The 16,739-nt window shown below is 38.5% G+C and overlaps 1 protein-coding gene across 1 annotated transcript in view; it reads left to right on the top strand.

Annotated features, from left to right (window-relative positions):
• LOC126475119 (myrosinase 1-like) overlaps window positions 1-6,848 on the top strand; it is a 186,388-nt gene extending 179,540 nt beyond the window's left edge. The window contains exons 11-12 of the mRNA XM_050102713.1: window positions 1,294-1,397; window positions 4,028-6,848. Coding sequence (XP_049958670.1) covers window positions 1,294-1,397; window positions 4,028-4,157 — 234 coding nt within the window. The 3' untranslated portion in view covers window positions 4,158-6,848. The remainder of the gene's footprint in view (window positions 1-1,293; window positions 1,398-4,027) is intronic.
• The last annotated feature ends 9,891 nt before the right edge of the window (window positions 6,849-16,739 follow it).

Here is a 16,739-nt window from a genome sequence, read left to right as displayed (position 1 = left end):
TTTCTGTACAAGGTTGGAGGGCAATTATGGTCTGTGAAGACCTCAGTGGACCCTCGGTATATTTTGATAGGGATCGCTCATCACTGCAGATGTGACAGACATTGGGGGGATTCTAGGCTGTACGGAAGGGACTTCTTAGCATGGAATGGTTGGCAGGGCATGATGACTGGTAGTCAAAACCCTGGCATCCAATGTGATTCAAATGGTCCAGTCCTGGATCGTACTGAGTCATGAGGGCAATACTCCTCTGAGGCTGGATGGTGGGACTTTGCAAAGTGGGTGACAGGAGATATAAGGCATGGGAGGTTTGTTTCTGTACAAGGTTGGAGGGCAATTATGGTCTGTGAAGACCTCAGTGGACCCTCGGTATATTTTGATAGGGATCGCTCATCACTGCAGATGTGACAGACATTGGGGGGATTCTAGGCTGTACGGAAGGGACTTCTTAGCATGGAATGGTTGGCAGCTGTCAAAGTGAAGGTATTGCTGGTGGTTGATAAGATTTGATATGGACAGAGGTACTGATGTAGCCACCTTTGAGGTGGAGATCAACATCAAGGATGGTGGCTTGTTGGTTTGAACCGAATAGGGAAGAAAGTGTAGAGATTCTGGAAAAATGTGGATAGGGTGTGATTTGCAGAGTATCCATGCAGATGTAGTGTTGAAATTGCATAATTGTTTGCACTTATGGAACCAGACAAATAAAATGAGCAAAATATTTCAGTTCTGTAAGGCAATCAGTGCAAACCAAGAAAACTTGGAATAAAAGACTGAGTACAGCCTCTATAACTCAAAAATTATTTCTTACAAGATTTCCAATGAAAGACAGATCAAGAAGTATGAAATTCTTTTGCCCATATTAAAAAGAGAATTAACTTGAGAAATCTGTATTGTTGCAAGGAGACAAGGAGGCTCACCTTCAGTAGGTGAAATTCCATCATTGCTGACACACATATCAAAGTACAAATAATTATTTGTAGTTTTTGCAGGTGTAAAAGAGGTGTAGGCTAGGAAAGGTTGGGAAAGAGAGGCAGGACTCTCAGATTTATATTATGCCTAGTTTCATATACAATTACCTATAAGAGGCAGTGTTGTCACAGAAATGGTATGTCCTTACTGGTTTTAAAAACTCAGACTAGTTGTTCATAAAATTAGTAGAAAACAGGAATATAATGATGACCCAGAACTTTTTTTAATTTTGTGAAGCAACCATGATACAATTATTCTGTGACTTTGCAGTAAGCGAGATGGAACCACCTGAAATTGTTCTCTTATATATATTATTCCTTACAGAAATATCTGAATGCAGTACTTGACTCAGTTGATAATGGATGCAACATCCTTGGCTACACAGTGTGGAGTGTTCTTGACAACTTTGAATGGGCCAGGGGCTACAGGTAATATGCGAACTTTTATACAACATGTATCCTTATTATAAAGCATTTATGCACAGACTGGAAGGCTTAGAAGATTAACAAGTAAGTTTGAGTATTCACTGATCAAGTATATCACTCCCAAATTGCAGTACAAGGGTAAATTGGCTTCATTCTTAGAACAGTTGGACACTTTTTACTTTCACACTTTTTACTTTCAGACAAATTGTACTGAAGATGACAGTAGTTCTTTTCTGCAAAACTGTGATAGTCAAAGTACTAGCATGCATAACCATTGCATCTGACTAACATATTACAGTTCACATGACGTTGCTCCTTGTTGAATTTTTTAACACTTGAAACTTGACATCTGACATTGTTAGTAGCAGAAATGGTCAGCAACACCATTTGAGTAATCATAATTCCTTTGATTAGATTCTAAGCACAAACATTCATCATTAGGTGGGTTATACTGACATTGTAGACATGGAACTATAAAAATATTATTCATGGTAAGTACCACATCACTTGCGCCTTCTAAAAAATTATAAATATAGCAGTTGGTTAGTTAGTTTCATGCTCCATGGATCATTCACATGATAAATCGGTATGAGTCATTCTATATTCACATCACAAATTACTATTTTGAAAACTGATAGGAAGTGTAACAACAAAGACAGTCTTACAACTCATCTGGATCCCTTCCTTGACACAATTGCTTCAGAATTATGGAAGAAAAACTTATTCTGCAACATGTCATTCACAACCTTTAATTTGTGTAGTTTCTTTCCCTTCTGCTGCTCCATCATAATTTGCATTGTTCTTTTGTCTCATTCTCTATATGGATTCTGCATACTCCCTTTCTCTGTTGGTTGGGTCTATCTTTTTTTCTTTATTCCTCACTCCCACTTTTCTTCCCTTTGTCTCACTTTATTTTTTTATGCTTGTAGGCCTTCTACATTTTTCATTCGATTTCCACCAATTAACATGTAATTTCTTTCCAATCATTTCTAAACATCAATTTTTTGACTGCTCATTGTTACCATTCATCAATTCTTTTTTATCGTCCATCCTGCGTCTTAGAATAACTAACTTCCTTCCATTATACCTCATATCTTTGTTTGAAATGAGAGAAAAAACTCAAGAAGGGTTATAGCATAAATGTTGACACTAAGTTTTATCCGTACTGTTCTCCCGTCAACAGATAGAATGTGATATTACACTATACTCACATTCGTCACAATTACCTGCACTAAACAGTAACCCTTATGATACCTACCTGGAAGCTACTCAATATCAGTCATCTAGGAAGGCTTTCACCAGCCTTGAAGTTGCATGAGTAAACAAATAAAATAATTTTTAATTCTAGCAAGATGACTACATTTTTCATCTCTATGTCTGCAGACCTTACTTCAGTTATTCTTATTTATCTGGTAAGTAGATTATCATTTTTTGCTTCAACTATTGTTAGCACTCATTCATTAATCTTCAGCCATCCATGTTATTCACAGTCATCTACTTTGATCATGATTCACTGACTTCAGATACTTATTTTATGGAAGAAACAAGTGCATAAGGTGTATAAAAATTACAGAGTCCACTATGCATTTGATTAATACATATTTTTCAACAAATAATTATAAATTAACTGGTTACTACAACAGTGATTGAGATGAGGTTAAGGTGTGTTTGTCACATCAGTATCATAAGATTTGGACTAAAGGTAGTAGTGGCAAAACAGTTATTTCAATTAAAACTTCTAGGCTGAGGTATCCATGGTCAACGTACAAAACTATTCACTGAAGTTTCATCCCAGTCCACCAGATATCCTCAGAGATAAATTAGTAGTGACTAGTAACTGATCTAAATATCGATTGTTGTTTACTACAAAAATTACTCTTGTTGTTCCTGGAATGCCATCTACTATCACTTTCTGGTGCTTAACTATTCTGAACTTACATATCCTAATGCTTTTACAAATGCAGATGCTGTAAAATTAATTTTCTAGTTAGCGACTACTACTATAGGTAGTAGCTTCTTATCAAAAAAATAATAAGATTTAGCAATGCTTCAAAATCTCAATTATCTTTACTTTAGCAGTACTGCCAACACACATTCAAAAAGATGTAGTTATTGAAGACTATGTGACTGAAACTGCCAGTGTTCATGGTGCCTTTTCTAATGCACTGCTGCAATATCACCTTACATAAATGTGTACTTTCATCCATCTGCAAATCAGTGGTAGTCATAAATATTCTAGGACCAATATATTGTCCTATTGTCAGATACATCTTTTAATACTTAACTGATTCTTGGATATTTTTACTGGCTATAGATAACATTACAGCAGACATTAGAAATGCCACCTTTTCCACTAATGACTTTAATTCATTGGTTCTAAAGAGTTGTTATGTTCTGTACAATAAGAGAACAGTTATTACTAATTTTTCACACATTCTTTATAAGCAAACAGTTAATTATATTTAATAATAATTTATTTCCATTCTTGGCTTAATTTCTATAGGTACATCTACTTACTTTGAAAGCAGGGAAAGAATATATATACAGTCTTATTATTTTTGAGTTACTTTTCACTATATGTTCATCAGACAAATAGAGCATTTACTATTAACCATATATGTGTCTATCAACAGTGAGAAATTTGGTCTGTATCAAGTTGACTTCAGTCATCCACACAGAACGCGGACACCAAGAGACTCAGCAAAACTGATTAAGGATATATGTCATTCAAGAAAAATAGTTGCAATTTCATCCAAGCAATGACTCAGTTCTTCTTCAGTGAGTGTATTGTCCAGAGGGACTTGCAAGCTGTGCTGTTATTTCCACTATATAATGATCTCTGTAAGGATGTGTAGGTAATTTTGCATTTTTTTCTTTAGTACATAGTGGAAGAACTGAGTATATAGTAGGTATTATTGGAAATGTCTTCTTATTAAAAAAGAACAACTACATTTGTGCTTTTTCTCATAAAGATTCAGAATTGCTTTTTTTTACATGGTAAACCCAACAGTATTTTCTCACCTTATCCAGTTTAGGCAGGCTTAAAGCAAATTCACATGTATGTTTATTTTTTAAAGACAACTACTCTCCAACAGATGAATGGGCACATAAAAGCAAATAACAAGTCAAAAAACTGTGTTAATTCTTGAGCTGTATTAATGAGCATGTTCACATTGTGGTAGGTTTATTTCACCAGTCACCTCAGTAGCAGCATCACTGTCTTCAACAACTGTTTCAGTATCTGTATGTCCATACCCTAACCCTCTTCTGACCCCTACCCCAGCAACTACTGTTTTTTAACTAAGGAGTTCGGAAACAGTCCCTCCAGTATAACCTTCAGATTCACAAATTTTCTAGCTTAAACTTCTGTCTGCTAGTCCCATCTATGGCCACGGCCTTCCCAGTCTGTACTACCCTTCCTACTCCCTTAACCTCCCTTTACCCCTACTGTAAACTCTTGCATAAGGTAGATTTTCCAGCATGAGTCCCAAACGCTATACTTACCAGCATACGAAACTGGCTGACATGTGGTGTAAGTAGTATGTCCTCACAGAGTGGACACAAAGAAAATGTTGTACATAGCTATATGTACAAGATTGTCACTGCATAACTACTGCATTTCCAAATCTGCCAGGAAGTATCCCTTGAGTCACTAAAACATTAAGAAAATAGTTCAAAGTTTGTCCTATCAATTCAACACAAGAGTTTAATCCTGTAAGAGTATATATATATATATATATACTCCTGTAAGAATTCACTGTTAAAAATATTTACCATCCCATACCTCACTGCAGACTTCAAAATATATAGTAAACTGAGCAGATTTATTCATTGCTATTCCCAGATGGTAGCCTGTATATTTACATATTTCATTGTTATGCTGTAAAAAGTCTTTTGTCATGTGAAGGGTTATTACTCTACTAGAAATACTGTCACAACCAGATGAATTGGCACTCTTTAACAATATATTGGCTTTTCTTATGGCAAATAGGATCACAAAAATAATGACATGTTGAAGGGAGTCATATTTAAAAGAATTATAAACATTCTCAATAAGTGCAACCTAATGTTTGAAAATCGAAATGGATTCTTAAAATGTAAATCAACTATCACATCAGCTGCTCCATTAACTGAAGCAGTAATATTTGACATCAAGAACAAGTAAAATGTTGCAGGTACATACTCAACCTTGAGACACCTTTTGACTGTGTGAATGCTACTATCCTATTAGCTAAGCTATGGAACATTGACATCAGAGGCACTGCTCATGACTTAACAAAGTCTTACTTGAGCAACAAAACCAGTTTGTACTACTTAAAATTGAAAGTCATGTCCACAAATCCAAACTCGCTAATATAAAATATGGAGTGCCCCAGGGCTTTGTATAGGGTCCTGTTCTGTTTTTGATTTATGTAAATAACAAAACATTTCACTCAATGTTCCAAAGTAGTTTCGCATGCAGATAATATGCCTATTGTGTGTAAAAAGAAATCATTTAACAAACTACACACCCATTGTAATAATGCGACAAATGAAACTTTTCAATACTTTAATAAAGCCACACAAATGCAAGCACCAGGAAAACATGGTTCATGGAGTTCAGTAACAATAGTTCCAATGATGAAATTAAACTATACACAGGCAAGAGTTGAGAGTAAAATTCATTGGCTTAACAATTCAAAGCAACCTACATGGGGACACATGTGTTGACACTCTGTCATTTAAATTATCTAAGAATATATTTGCAGTTAATATGATTAGCAAGTTCTGCAAAGAGACTGTTGTCCTAAAGACTTGATATCACGATTTCTTTTCCTCTCACCAGAATTATGGAATAGAAATTTGGGGAGCAACAACCAAAGCAAATCTAAATAAGTTATTGCTACTTCAAAACAGGGTTGTAAGAAACATGTGCACAGTGAAATATAAGGGATTATGCCATGGTTTGTTTCAAAAAACTATTGTGTTAACTGTAGTAAACAAGTACATTCTAAAAGCCACATTACTTGTTAAAAGACAGCAGCCCAACATTTGTTCTTATTTCCATGAGTAAAATTGCAGAAATAAAGAAAAATTTTCATAAGCAGCCACAGAACAGAACTCTATGAAAAGGATCCACAATATGCAGGTTTAGAATTAGCAAATGCACTGCCCAGTACAGTAATGACCCTTCCCACAATGAAGCTTAAATTTCAGCTGAAGAAACTCCTTTTACAAGTTCCCTTTTACCACATCAGAGGAATATCATCCTTTCATGCAAAATAAGAAATGCTTTGAAAAAATATATAAATAGTTTTAAGCAAACCATTTTATTTTTTGTAATCTAATCATTTTGTTAATCAATTACATATTTAGAAGAATGTATTATTGTATTATGCGTCAAGAATTCTAACCTGTATTAGTACATAACCAATGAATCATATGATGTTAAATAAAGTATTATTATTATTATTATTATTATTATTATTATTACTGAACTTAAAAAGGATCCCATAGCACATTATATTCTAAACTATGAAAACAGTTGAAGTAAAAACTCATAACTAATGAGCTCAAAGAGGATTCCAAAATCCATGGTACACTGCCACCCCACAGTGTAAGATCGCTAAGTTGACCAGTGAGATGATGCCAGGAGAACTTCATGATGAGACAGTAACAGGTCAGGAAGCCTGATACTTGGAAGGATGATGATGATGATGATCTCTGCATGATTTTCACAGTTACAAAAAATTATCTGCTGTGTAAACAGTCCCTCTGTGTGTAAATCTACTGTATCCATCTATGAGAGTTAATTAGAAAGTACTGAAGAGGAATTAATCATTGGTTTTATCTTTATTTACTTCAGTGTATCATCAGTAGTTCCACTGTTAACACATGTGAACTAAAATTCCTTTTCATGAATGTTACATCTGTCTTGTTTAACAATATTCTAATGTGGACTGTTTTTATTACCACTGTATAGTACACGTCTTGCTTGTTTTGTAAGACAGACGCTGGTAATGAAAATGCAATCCTTGGCTACAGTCTGTCATCAGAATTAGATAGTCTCTCTTCCTTGTAAATGTTCACTTTATTCACTTGTCTATACTTCTGTTTATTTTTACATTTACATATTTAGCAGAAAAGTCATATATTTAAGAAAGATTTTTTTAGATATACAGAAACTGCTTTGTTAATCTCTTTCCACCGTTCCTCCCATAAGTTCTCTCCAAACAATCATAGTCTTTTCTTTTGATTCTTTTGTAGAGCATTTTACTCCTACAATCCTAATTTAATTAGTTTACTGGTTTTATTGGTAATATTTCATTTGTAAACAATTTTCTATAATGATTTCTTACAAATTAATTAAGGCATTTAGTTCTAACAACAACTGTTGTTGCATGCTTGCTGATCATCTGTCCTCATTAGGAATTTTAATATGGTTGATAATCCAGAATTTCATATTAATAGCTCTGTGATTGATCTGTGCCATCTGTCCACAAATTGATAACAGAGTGTCGCAGAAGGAATGGTTAATATTTAGGGATACAGGAACGATCATTTGAAGCAAAAAATTGCAGTAAACATTGGCTCCAAAGTGCATACCTTAAGAACTATCGCTTCTTCATCTTTGTTACTGTGAAACAAATCTTTTCTACTGCAAGCTCTTTGTTTTCCATATTTTGAGAAGTGGTAGTGTGGATCAAAACGAGAACAAAATGTTTAATAAACATAGGCTCTAAAGTGCATACCTTAAGAGCTATGAACACTTGCTCATCTTTGTACTTTGAAATATATCTCTTCTACTGAACAAGTGCTCTATCTCTTAAGCTTGCATTTCAGGATCTATGTTTCCTAGACAATTTTTTCTTGTTTTGGCCCATACTACCTCCTCCCCAAATATGAAAAGCAAAGAGATTACAATAGAAGTTTTGCAGTACTGAATATGAAGACGTGCTCATATCTGTCGAGGTATACAATTTAGAGCCCATGTTTACATAACTTTTCTGCTTAAAATGATCATTTCTGTTGACCATTCCTCCTGGGACATGCTGTATAGTTAGTAGAAATAATTAGGTTATTTAAATCACCTGAAGTTACAAAACGTTTCACAATTATTTCATGAAATTTACTGTAAGTGTCAGGGGGTGTATCATTGACAAGCATGTATGAATACCACACTCTCCTGAGGAAGCTTATCATCATGGGCTCAGTCAGGTCTGCCAGTGTACAGTACAGCTTGTAAAAAATGCATAACTGCTCCCTTACAGGAATTGGTCAATATTTCCATCACCATCATCATGACAGAGTGTAATGTGATGCACCATCAACTCTCATATGTAAGCAAGAATTCCAAGAGTTGAGTTTACTATTTCTCTGGCTGTGATAGTCCTAGCAACCAGGTCCATGTGAGTTTAACCATAGTCTTACAATTTAGGCTCTTCATATACACACAAAAGAAGTAGCCCATTGGTGTCAAGTCTGGTGACCAACCTTACCATGGAAAGGAACCATTCCAAGGAATTCCTTGTCATCCAGAGTGTACTTAAATGTGGTTCCTAACATCAACTGCAGAGTGTGCTGGCAATCCATCGAGTTGAAACCACATACACTAACAAATTACAAGCAGGACATCTCCTAGGACCTGTAGGTGGACATGCTGAAGTAATGTTTTGTACATGGCTCCATTCAATGTATCAGGAAGTAGGTAAGTTCCAATCACAGAATCATAGACAACACTAGGCCATACATTCCCAGCAAACTCCTGTTGATAGTGTAACCTCCCCCTCACTTATCGACCTTAATGACAGTGAAAAATTAAACCGCATGTACCTAATGGAAATTTGGGAAAAGCAATCGTCACCAAAGTTAATCTGTCAGTAAAGAGGGAGGAAAGGGTTACATCTAAATGAAAGGAAAAATGCAAATGAAACTGGTGGAAATTAATTTTGAAAAGGGAAAAGGTTAATAAAGAAAGTGCGGCTGTTATGTTAACAATTAACTACTGATAATTAGATATTCGAGATTTGGGGAAAATTACGGTCGCCAGTCCTATGAACAACTACTATAATAACTGAAAAAGAAAGGTTATTGCACATATGATTAGCATTAAAAGCGTGGCAACTGAAGGTTGACACGTGTAGTGTGAAAACTGAAAGTTTGTCAGAAGTAATAAATTTTGCTACACTCTGACTTACTTTAGCAAAAGAATTAATAAAACCGGAAAATTGAAAGTTAATTTAGTGACTGAAATTAATGGTGAGCCTTGTTTCTGAAGCACATCGAAATTCAGTAAAATACGGTTAGTCTTGGGCTACCTCAACAACCATTTCAAAAGCTACTTGAATCTACGCAATTTAGAAATAAGAGATTTAACTTTGAACTTGAATTTAATGATTCTGAACAATTAACAATAGTAAAATTTAGTACATACCAAGCTGAGCTGTAGTCACAGGTAAGCTAAAATATGGTAACAAAACTTGCACTCATAATTTGTGGTTGTGTAGTCTAAATATTGTAGCCAGCTATGAATACTTTAACTGAACTTTGAAATTAAAGCAGTGAAATGGAATAATATTACTTTAATGCTGGCGTTTGAATTTCAACGACACTCAGGTTCATTCCGGAAAAGGAAGGGACCCTGCTTGGTAATGCAATTGGGACAATGAGCAACAAAGGTTCATGCTAAGTTGCTGTAATTTTGTGATGCAACAATTTTAAAAGCTGAGGCCTGCCATACAGTTCTAAAACTTTACGTGCTTCCAGTCTTCCTTGTTGGTTGATTGAAGGTTTGCAGTCATCGGTCGAGCAGGTGACGACAGTCACTCATTGTCGGCCGTCGCTGTTGCAGAAGCTGGATGTTGGCGCGCCTTCTTCTCGACACGGTCACCAGGCGAAACGGGCTCTTGATGTGCGCCAGCTAATGCTTCCTGTCCATGACACCGTGTCAAAAACTATCATAGCAATTCGAGCGCAATTACATACTGCGAAACCCTGAAAGCGCGGCAACTCGCAGGAGCGTCAACAACACACCAGCTCCACTGCACTACTCCAGCCAGACTCCCTCTCTGCTCTGCCTGCACTCCACGCGGCAGAGTTAACACTACCAAAGATCCTAAACACTTTGGTTCTCCACACGACCTATCGATGAATTCGTTCAATAGCATAGTTTTCCCTAGGCAAGACCCAGCGTAAAATACAAATAATATTTACAAAACAAACCAATTATACATCGACATAGATGCATATATATATACAATTACAGTATATAAAGGCACAGAAATGTCATATATTCAGGTAACAAAATAAGGAAAAAATTTATAGTGCAATAGATGGAAATAGGAGGATATGCATTTCTCGCAAACGATCTTTTATCGTACCAATACTAATGTCAATCCATGGAGGGAATTTGATTATCTCTTCCACTAAACTTTTACTTCTGTCATCCAACAGGATTTCCTCTGGAGAAAATCCCGTAGATTCATGTCTCAAGGTGTTCATAATTCTCTCAAATACTGCTACATATTTGCCCCATGCCCTATGGTTGTGATGGCAACAGGTATGGCAAAGTAGGCCAAGCTCGCGCAGGCCTCGTCTTTGTTCGTGTGTTACGTTTGACACACTGTCTACAATACTTTCCAATTCACTTTCTACACTATTGTCAATGCGGAGATTCCTCAGGTTACAGTAGTTCAAATTTATACCTATGTCAATAGCATGCGGCCAGTTAACAATGTGTATAGGCTGGTACTGCCTATGCACCATCTCCTGCCTCGACAAAACTAACTACTATTGTTTTATCTTGTGACGTACATGTCAAAGTTTTGCTTTCACAATTAATCACTGCATGGTACTTTAATAGACAATCTAACCTGATAATTATTTCCGTAGTTAAGTCAGGCACGACGACAAACTCTTGTCCAAATCGTGCCCCACATATCTCGAAGTTGACAAAAATCTCTGTTTTGTGACCGGTTTACTGGCCTTCCCAGTAGCACCGATAATTTTCACTCCTGTTACTGGCATAACTACAATACCAGGTCTGTCTTTCAGTAACTCAAATATTTTCCCAGATACAGCACTCAATTCTGCACCAGTGTCAATCAACACGTTTAGTTGTAGGTCGTGCATATTAACAGACACATCAGTGTGTGTCAGTTTTCGTCATCACACACATGGTAGTTTATACTGTTGAACATGCCCTCTCTTGTAAACATGGCCTCATCTGTAAGAAACACAAAGCGTGGAAAATTGTATTTCCTTGTAGATTTCTGTAGGGACCAAATTGCAAATGCCACTTGAAATGGAAAGACTGCTTGCTGCAGTGATTGCACCCTCTGTGGATGACAATTTTTGTTCCTGTAAGACTCACAAAAAAACTGATCGGGTTGTTTTCATAGCCTGTGCAACATGCTGACTACTAGAGGCAGGATTGTCACCAACTGTGAGTAACATATTCTCTTTCATATTGGGTGATCTTGAATACCTCACACAACCAGTATCTTCCATTCTTATGCAGAAGGATCTAGTTTCTCATAGGCGGATATGTACAGATGCAAAGGGTGTGTGATGTTGCTGAGGTCAGTACAGAAACAGCTCAGCATAAAGTCATTTTGCCGCTCTGGCACTGCAGTCAGTGAACCCATACACAAAGGGCATACTGCCCAACACTTCAGCGCAAACCTATCCATAGTACTGTTACATATCACTGTTAACGCATAACTAACACTGATGGAAAATAAAACCCTGGACAGAACCGAACAGTACAGAATGCAAAATTGAAGTCCACAAGGTAACAAGGGCATTATTGTTGCCAACAGCAGGTACTATGTGATGGAAGCAAGACACCCAGCACATGCTGTTGACATCTGCCTGTTGTGTACTATTTTCAGTGCAGTATAGACACAAGGGTAACTGGACCAAGAAACTACATGAAATGCAATAACTCTGTAACATGCTGCTGAAGGCCATGGGTTCCTTATAGCAAAATATTCAAAAGGTACCCCAAAACATAGTTCTTACTTTTACACTAACTGATTTTTGTTATTACCAACAGCCTTGCCACAGTGGTAACACCGGTCCCTGTCAGTTCACCGAAGTTAAGCGCTGTCTGACTGGGCAAGCACTTGGATAGGTGACCATCTGTCTGCTGAGCGCTGTTGGCAAGCGGGGCACATTCAGCCCTTATGAGGCAAACTGAAGAGCTACCTTGACCGAGAAGTAGCGACTACGGTCTCATAAACTGACTGAATGACTGGGAGAGTAGTGTGCTGATCACATGCCCCTCCATGTCCACATCCAGTGATGCCTGTGGGCTGATGATATCATATCCAGTTGGTATCATTGGGCCTTCGTTGCCTGTTCGGATGGTGGTTAGTTTTTAGATTGCTATTATTGTGTTAGCCACATGGATTGTGCTCACATAGTGTCTGGAACAATGGGCAGAGATGCATATTTGGTTTTGGACTGCTGGAAAACATATTTCAGTATGTTATGACTTATGTTGTAGAGTGGGCTTTAACATCCACAATGCTTGACAATGACAAATGTTGAAGGTGCAATCACAACAAATATTTTTAACAGCAATATGTAGAATCCTTCAATTGAAATATAAAACTGCTGGTGTAACAGACTCAAATGAGAGTGATGTTCCATTCTCATCATTGTTTTCAAAAGCAGTACCGTCATAATAGCAAATGTACCAAAATATAATAAAATTCATGACATATTGGAATACACCATGACTTTTTCTATTCGATAGATACGCTCCTACATCAGTAACACTATTTAAATTATCCTGGATATGGATAAACTGCTCCAGCTGTATTTAGTCCTTCACTTTTAGATCACTACTGCTTTCATGGCACTATGAGCCACATCTTCAGGTGAACATAAAACTGAAACATTAGAGCTGAAAAAGCTTGGAACTTTGTACCCAACATTCATTGTCTGTCAGAACAGAATACTGCTAAAAAGCTGTATGTCATTGAATAAAAACAGCCAGATTCCAACCCAATATGATGGACAAGTCCTGGAGCAGACCTGTTAAGTAAATAGCTACTGACAGAAAAATAGAACCTGAAGATCACACTCATTGCTTCTCTGGTCAATACGCAATCGCAAACAGGAGTGGGGCAGCATACTGTGTCTTACTGATGGCAAGAAGGTAGACAGCTTGCCTACAGGTGATATGCACATACACTAACACTGCATGGGCTCTACCGAATGATAAGTAGTTTTTTTTGGGGGGACACCCAAGGTGATTACTCATAGCTGTTCTTGCCCTAACTACAAGGTTGCCTGCACTTTTAAATTGTTGATGAATATATGACATTGTTTCTCCCCATAGCTAGACAGGACACAGTTATCGTGGATGTAGTTGTACCACATTTTAAGTTTACAATGTGCCAAGTCCAGCAACTGTCTTTCAAAATTTTTGATGAACAAATTGGCAGCCCAGACTGTGCAGACTACCAATGGTGATGCCTTCTAGCTTTTCACAGATCTCTACATGTGTAGTCCAGTTGTTTCACTGGTTGCAGTTTCTTCATGGAGTATTTGGAGACAGATGCTGCACCTGACATCTTGCAAAGCTAAGGAGTGCCTACAGGTACATCAATGACATCTGGAGCCGTGGTCAGAAACAACTCAGTGACTTCCTGAGACATCTAAATAATATCTGTGCCAACATTAAATTTATTCTGGAGGTTCTAATGTTCAGGTTAAAATACTGCTCGTCATGTGATACTCATTGTGATGTAAGAGTGACGTACTTTTTGCAGTGGAATACTTAGCTCTGAACCATCAAATCTCCTTCATCAATAAAGTCCATTAGGGGGTGTATATTGCAGATTTGCCTGGATTTTGGACGTGATGAAAACTTGGATGTTAAAATAATATTTTCCAACACACTGATGGCTCCTACTAACAGCAGGTGAATTTTCCCATAAGAATTTGCAAAGACGTTCACAGTTCACAAGTAAACTGTTTTCTACCAACACTACTGACAGAACAGCAGCTGTTCCAGGCTTTGCATCATTACATTGGACAAACTGCGACTGACTGTAAGTGCTTTGCACTGCTCAATATACACTCCTGGAAATTGAAATAAGAACACCGTGAATTCATTGTCCCAGGAAGGGGAAACTTTATTGACACATTCCTGGGGTCAGATACATCACATGATCACACTGACAGAACCACAGGCACATAGACACAGGCAACAGAGCATGCACAATGTCGGCACTAGTACAGTGTATATCCACCTTTCGCAGCAATGCAGGCTGCTATTCTCCCATGGAGACGATCGTAGAGACGCTGGATGTAGTCCTGTGGAACGGCTTGCCATGCCATTTCCACCTGGCGCCTCAGTTGGACCAGCGTTCGTGCTGGACGTGCAGACCGCGTGAGACGACGCTTCATCCAGTCCCAAACATGCTCAATGGGGGACAGATCCGGAGATCTTGCTGGCCAGGGTAGTTGACTTACACCTTCTAGAGCACGTTGGGTGGCACGGGATACATGCGGACGTGCATTGTCCTGTTGGAACAGCAAGTTCCCTTGCCGGTCTAGGAATGGTAGAACGATGGGTTCGATGACGGTTTGGATGTACCGTGCACTATTCAGTGTCCCCTCGACGATCACCAGTGGTGTACGGCCAGTGTAGGAGATCGCTCCCCACACCATGATGCCGGGTGTTGGCCCTGTGTGCCTCGGTCGTATGCAGTCCTGATTGTGGCGCTCACCTGCACGGCGCCAAACATGCATACGACCATCATTGGCACCAAGGCAGAAGCGACTCTCATCGCTGAAGACGACACGTCTCCATTCGTCCCTCCATTCACGCATGTCGCGACACCACTGGAGGCGGGCTGCACGATGTTGGGGCGTGAGCGGAAGACGGCCTAACGGTGTGCGGGACTGTAGCCCAGCTTCATGGAGACGGTTGCGAATGGTCCTCGCCGATACCCCAGGAGCAACAGTGTCCCTGATTTGCTGGGAAGTGGCGGTGCGGTCCCCTACGGCACTGCGTAGGATCCTACGGTCTTGGCGTGCATCCGTGCGTCGCTGCGGTCCGGTCCCAGGTCGACGGGCACGTGCACCTTCCGCCGACCACTGGCGACAACATCGATGTACTGTGGAGACCTCACGCCCCACGTGTTGAGCAATTCGGCGGTACGTCTACCCGGCCTCCCGCATGCCCACTATACGCCCTCGCTCAAAGTCCGTCAACTGCACATACGGTTCACGTCCACGCTGTCGCGGCATGCTACCAGTGTTAAAGACTGCGATGGAGCTCCGTATGCCACGGCAAACTGGCTGACACTGACGGCGGCGGTGCACAAATGCTGCGCAGCTAGCGCCATTCGACGGCCAACACCGCGGTTCCTAGTGTGTCCGCTGTGCCGTGCGTGTGATCATTGCTTGTACAGCCCTCTCGCAGTGTCCGGAGCAAGTATGGTGGGTCTGACACACCGGTGTCAATGTGTTCTTTTTTCCATTTCCAGGAGTGTATATCCTATCTTAATAATGTAAGTTTTTTGGTCTGTTGTCAAAAACACATTTACTAATTTATAATGAAAAGTTAATGATTTACAACAAACTGTTATTAGAGTTTTAAAGGCAATAAATTATTATTCATTCTAAATACATTCCTAAATACTGATTTTTTGACTTTTGTGGAAATTTGTTTATGGGCTTGGCTGTACAATCTCCAGTTACCAGATGGTTAAGCTCTATTCCCAGAATAGCACAAGAACCATATTTTACAAACATGGAATAATGTATATCCAGAGAATAAACTCAGGATACCTTAACAGGCGATTTTTGGCCAGTTAGTGAGCTTAACCAGGGAATAAGTTTTCAAGGCAGCAGGAACAGTGACAGATGCAGTTGCAGACAGCAATGACAAAGTTTTGTCTGATCTGTTCATAAGAAAAAGGAAGGAGAAAATAGTAAAACAATGCCAGTTCCAAATTTATATCCAGATTTTGCTTATCAGAGGCAGCCGTACTTCATCTTCTCAATTTTGTACATGAGCAACTAGAGCATATGACAGAAAGGTGAGACTATTTCTTTGCCTTCTGAAATAATACTGTTTATTTGTAGTAGTATGCATTTGATTTCAGTAGTTTGTGAATTCTGTCATGTTATTTATGTAAATCAGGCAATTAAAATGGCGATTCATGCCAAAATACTCTTATTTATGTGGCATGTGTTACAGCTCCTGCAGTAGTGGAAAGGACTGTTTCGTTTTATTTAGCAGTGCCTTGATAGACTTAACCAAATTGAAGAACCACACCAGTTATGAGCACTATTTTTATTAACAGCTGTTCCAGTTTTAGACACAAACATTGATTTTTCATA

This window comes from Schistocerca serialis, chromosome 1 (genome assembly GCF_023864345.2).
Source record: "Schistocerca serialis cubense isolate TAMUIC-IGC-003099 chromosome 1, iqSchSeri2.2, whole genome shotgun sequence".
NCBI lineage: Eukaryota > Metazoa > Arthropoda > Insecta > Orthoptera > Acrididae > Schistocerca > Schistocerca serialis.
Note: the sequence above shows the minus strand (reverse complement) of the source record. Positions and strands in the feature narration are given on the sequence as shown.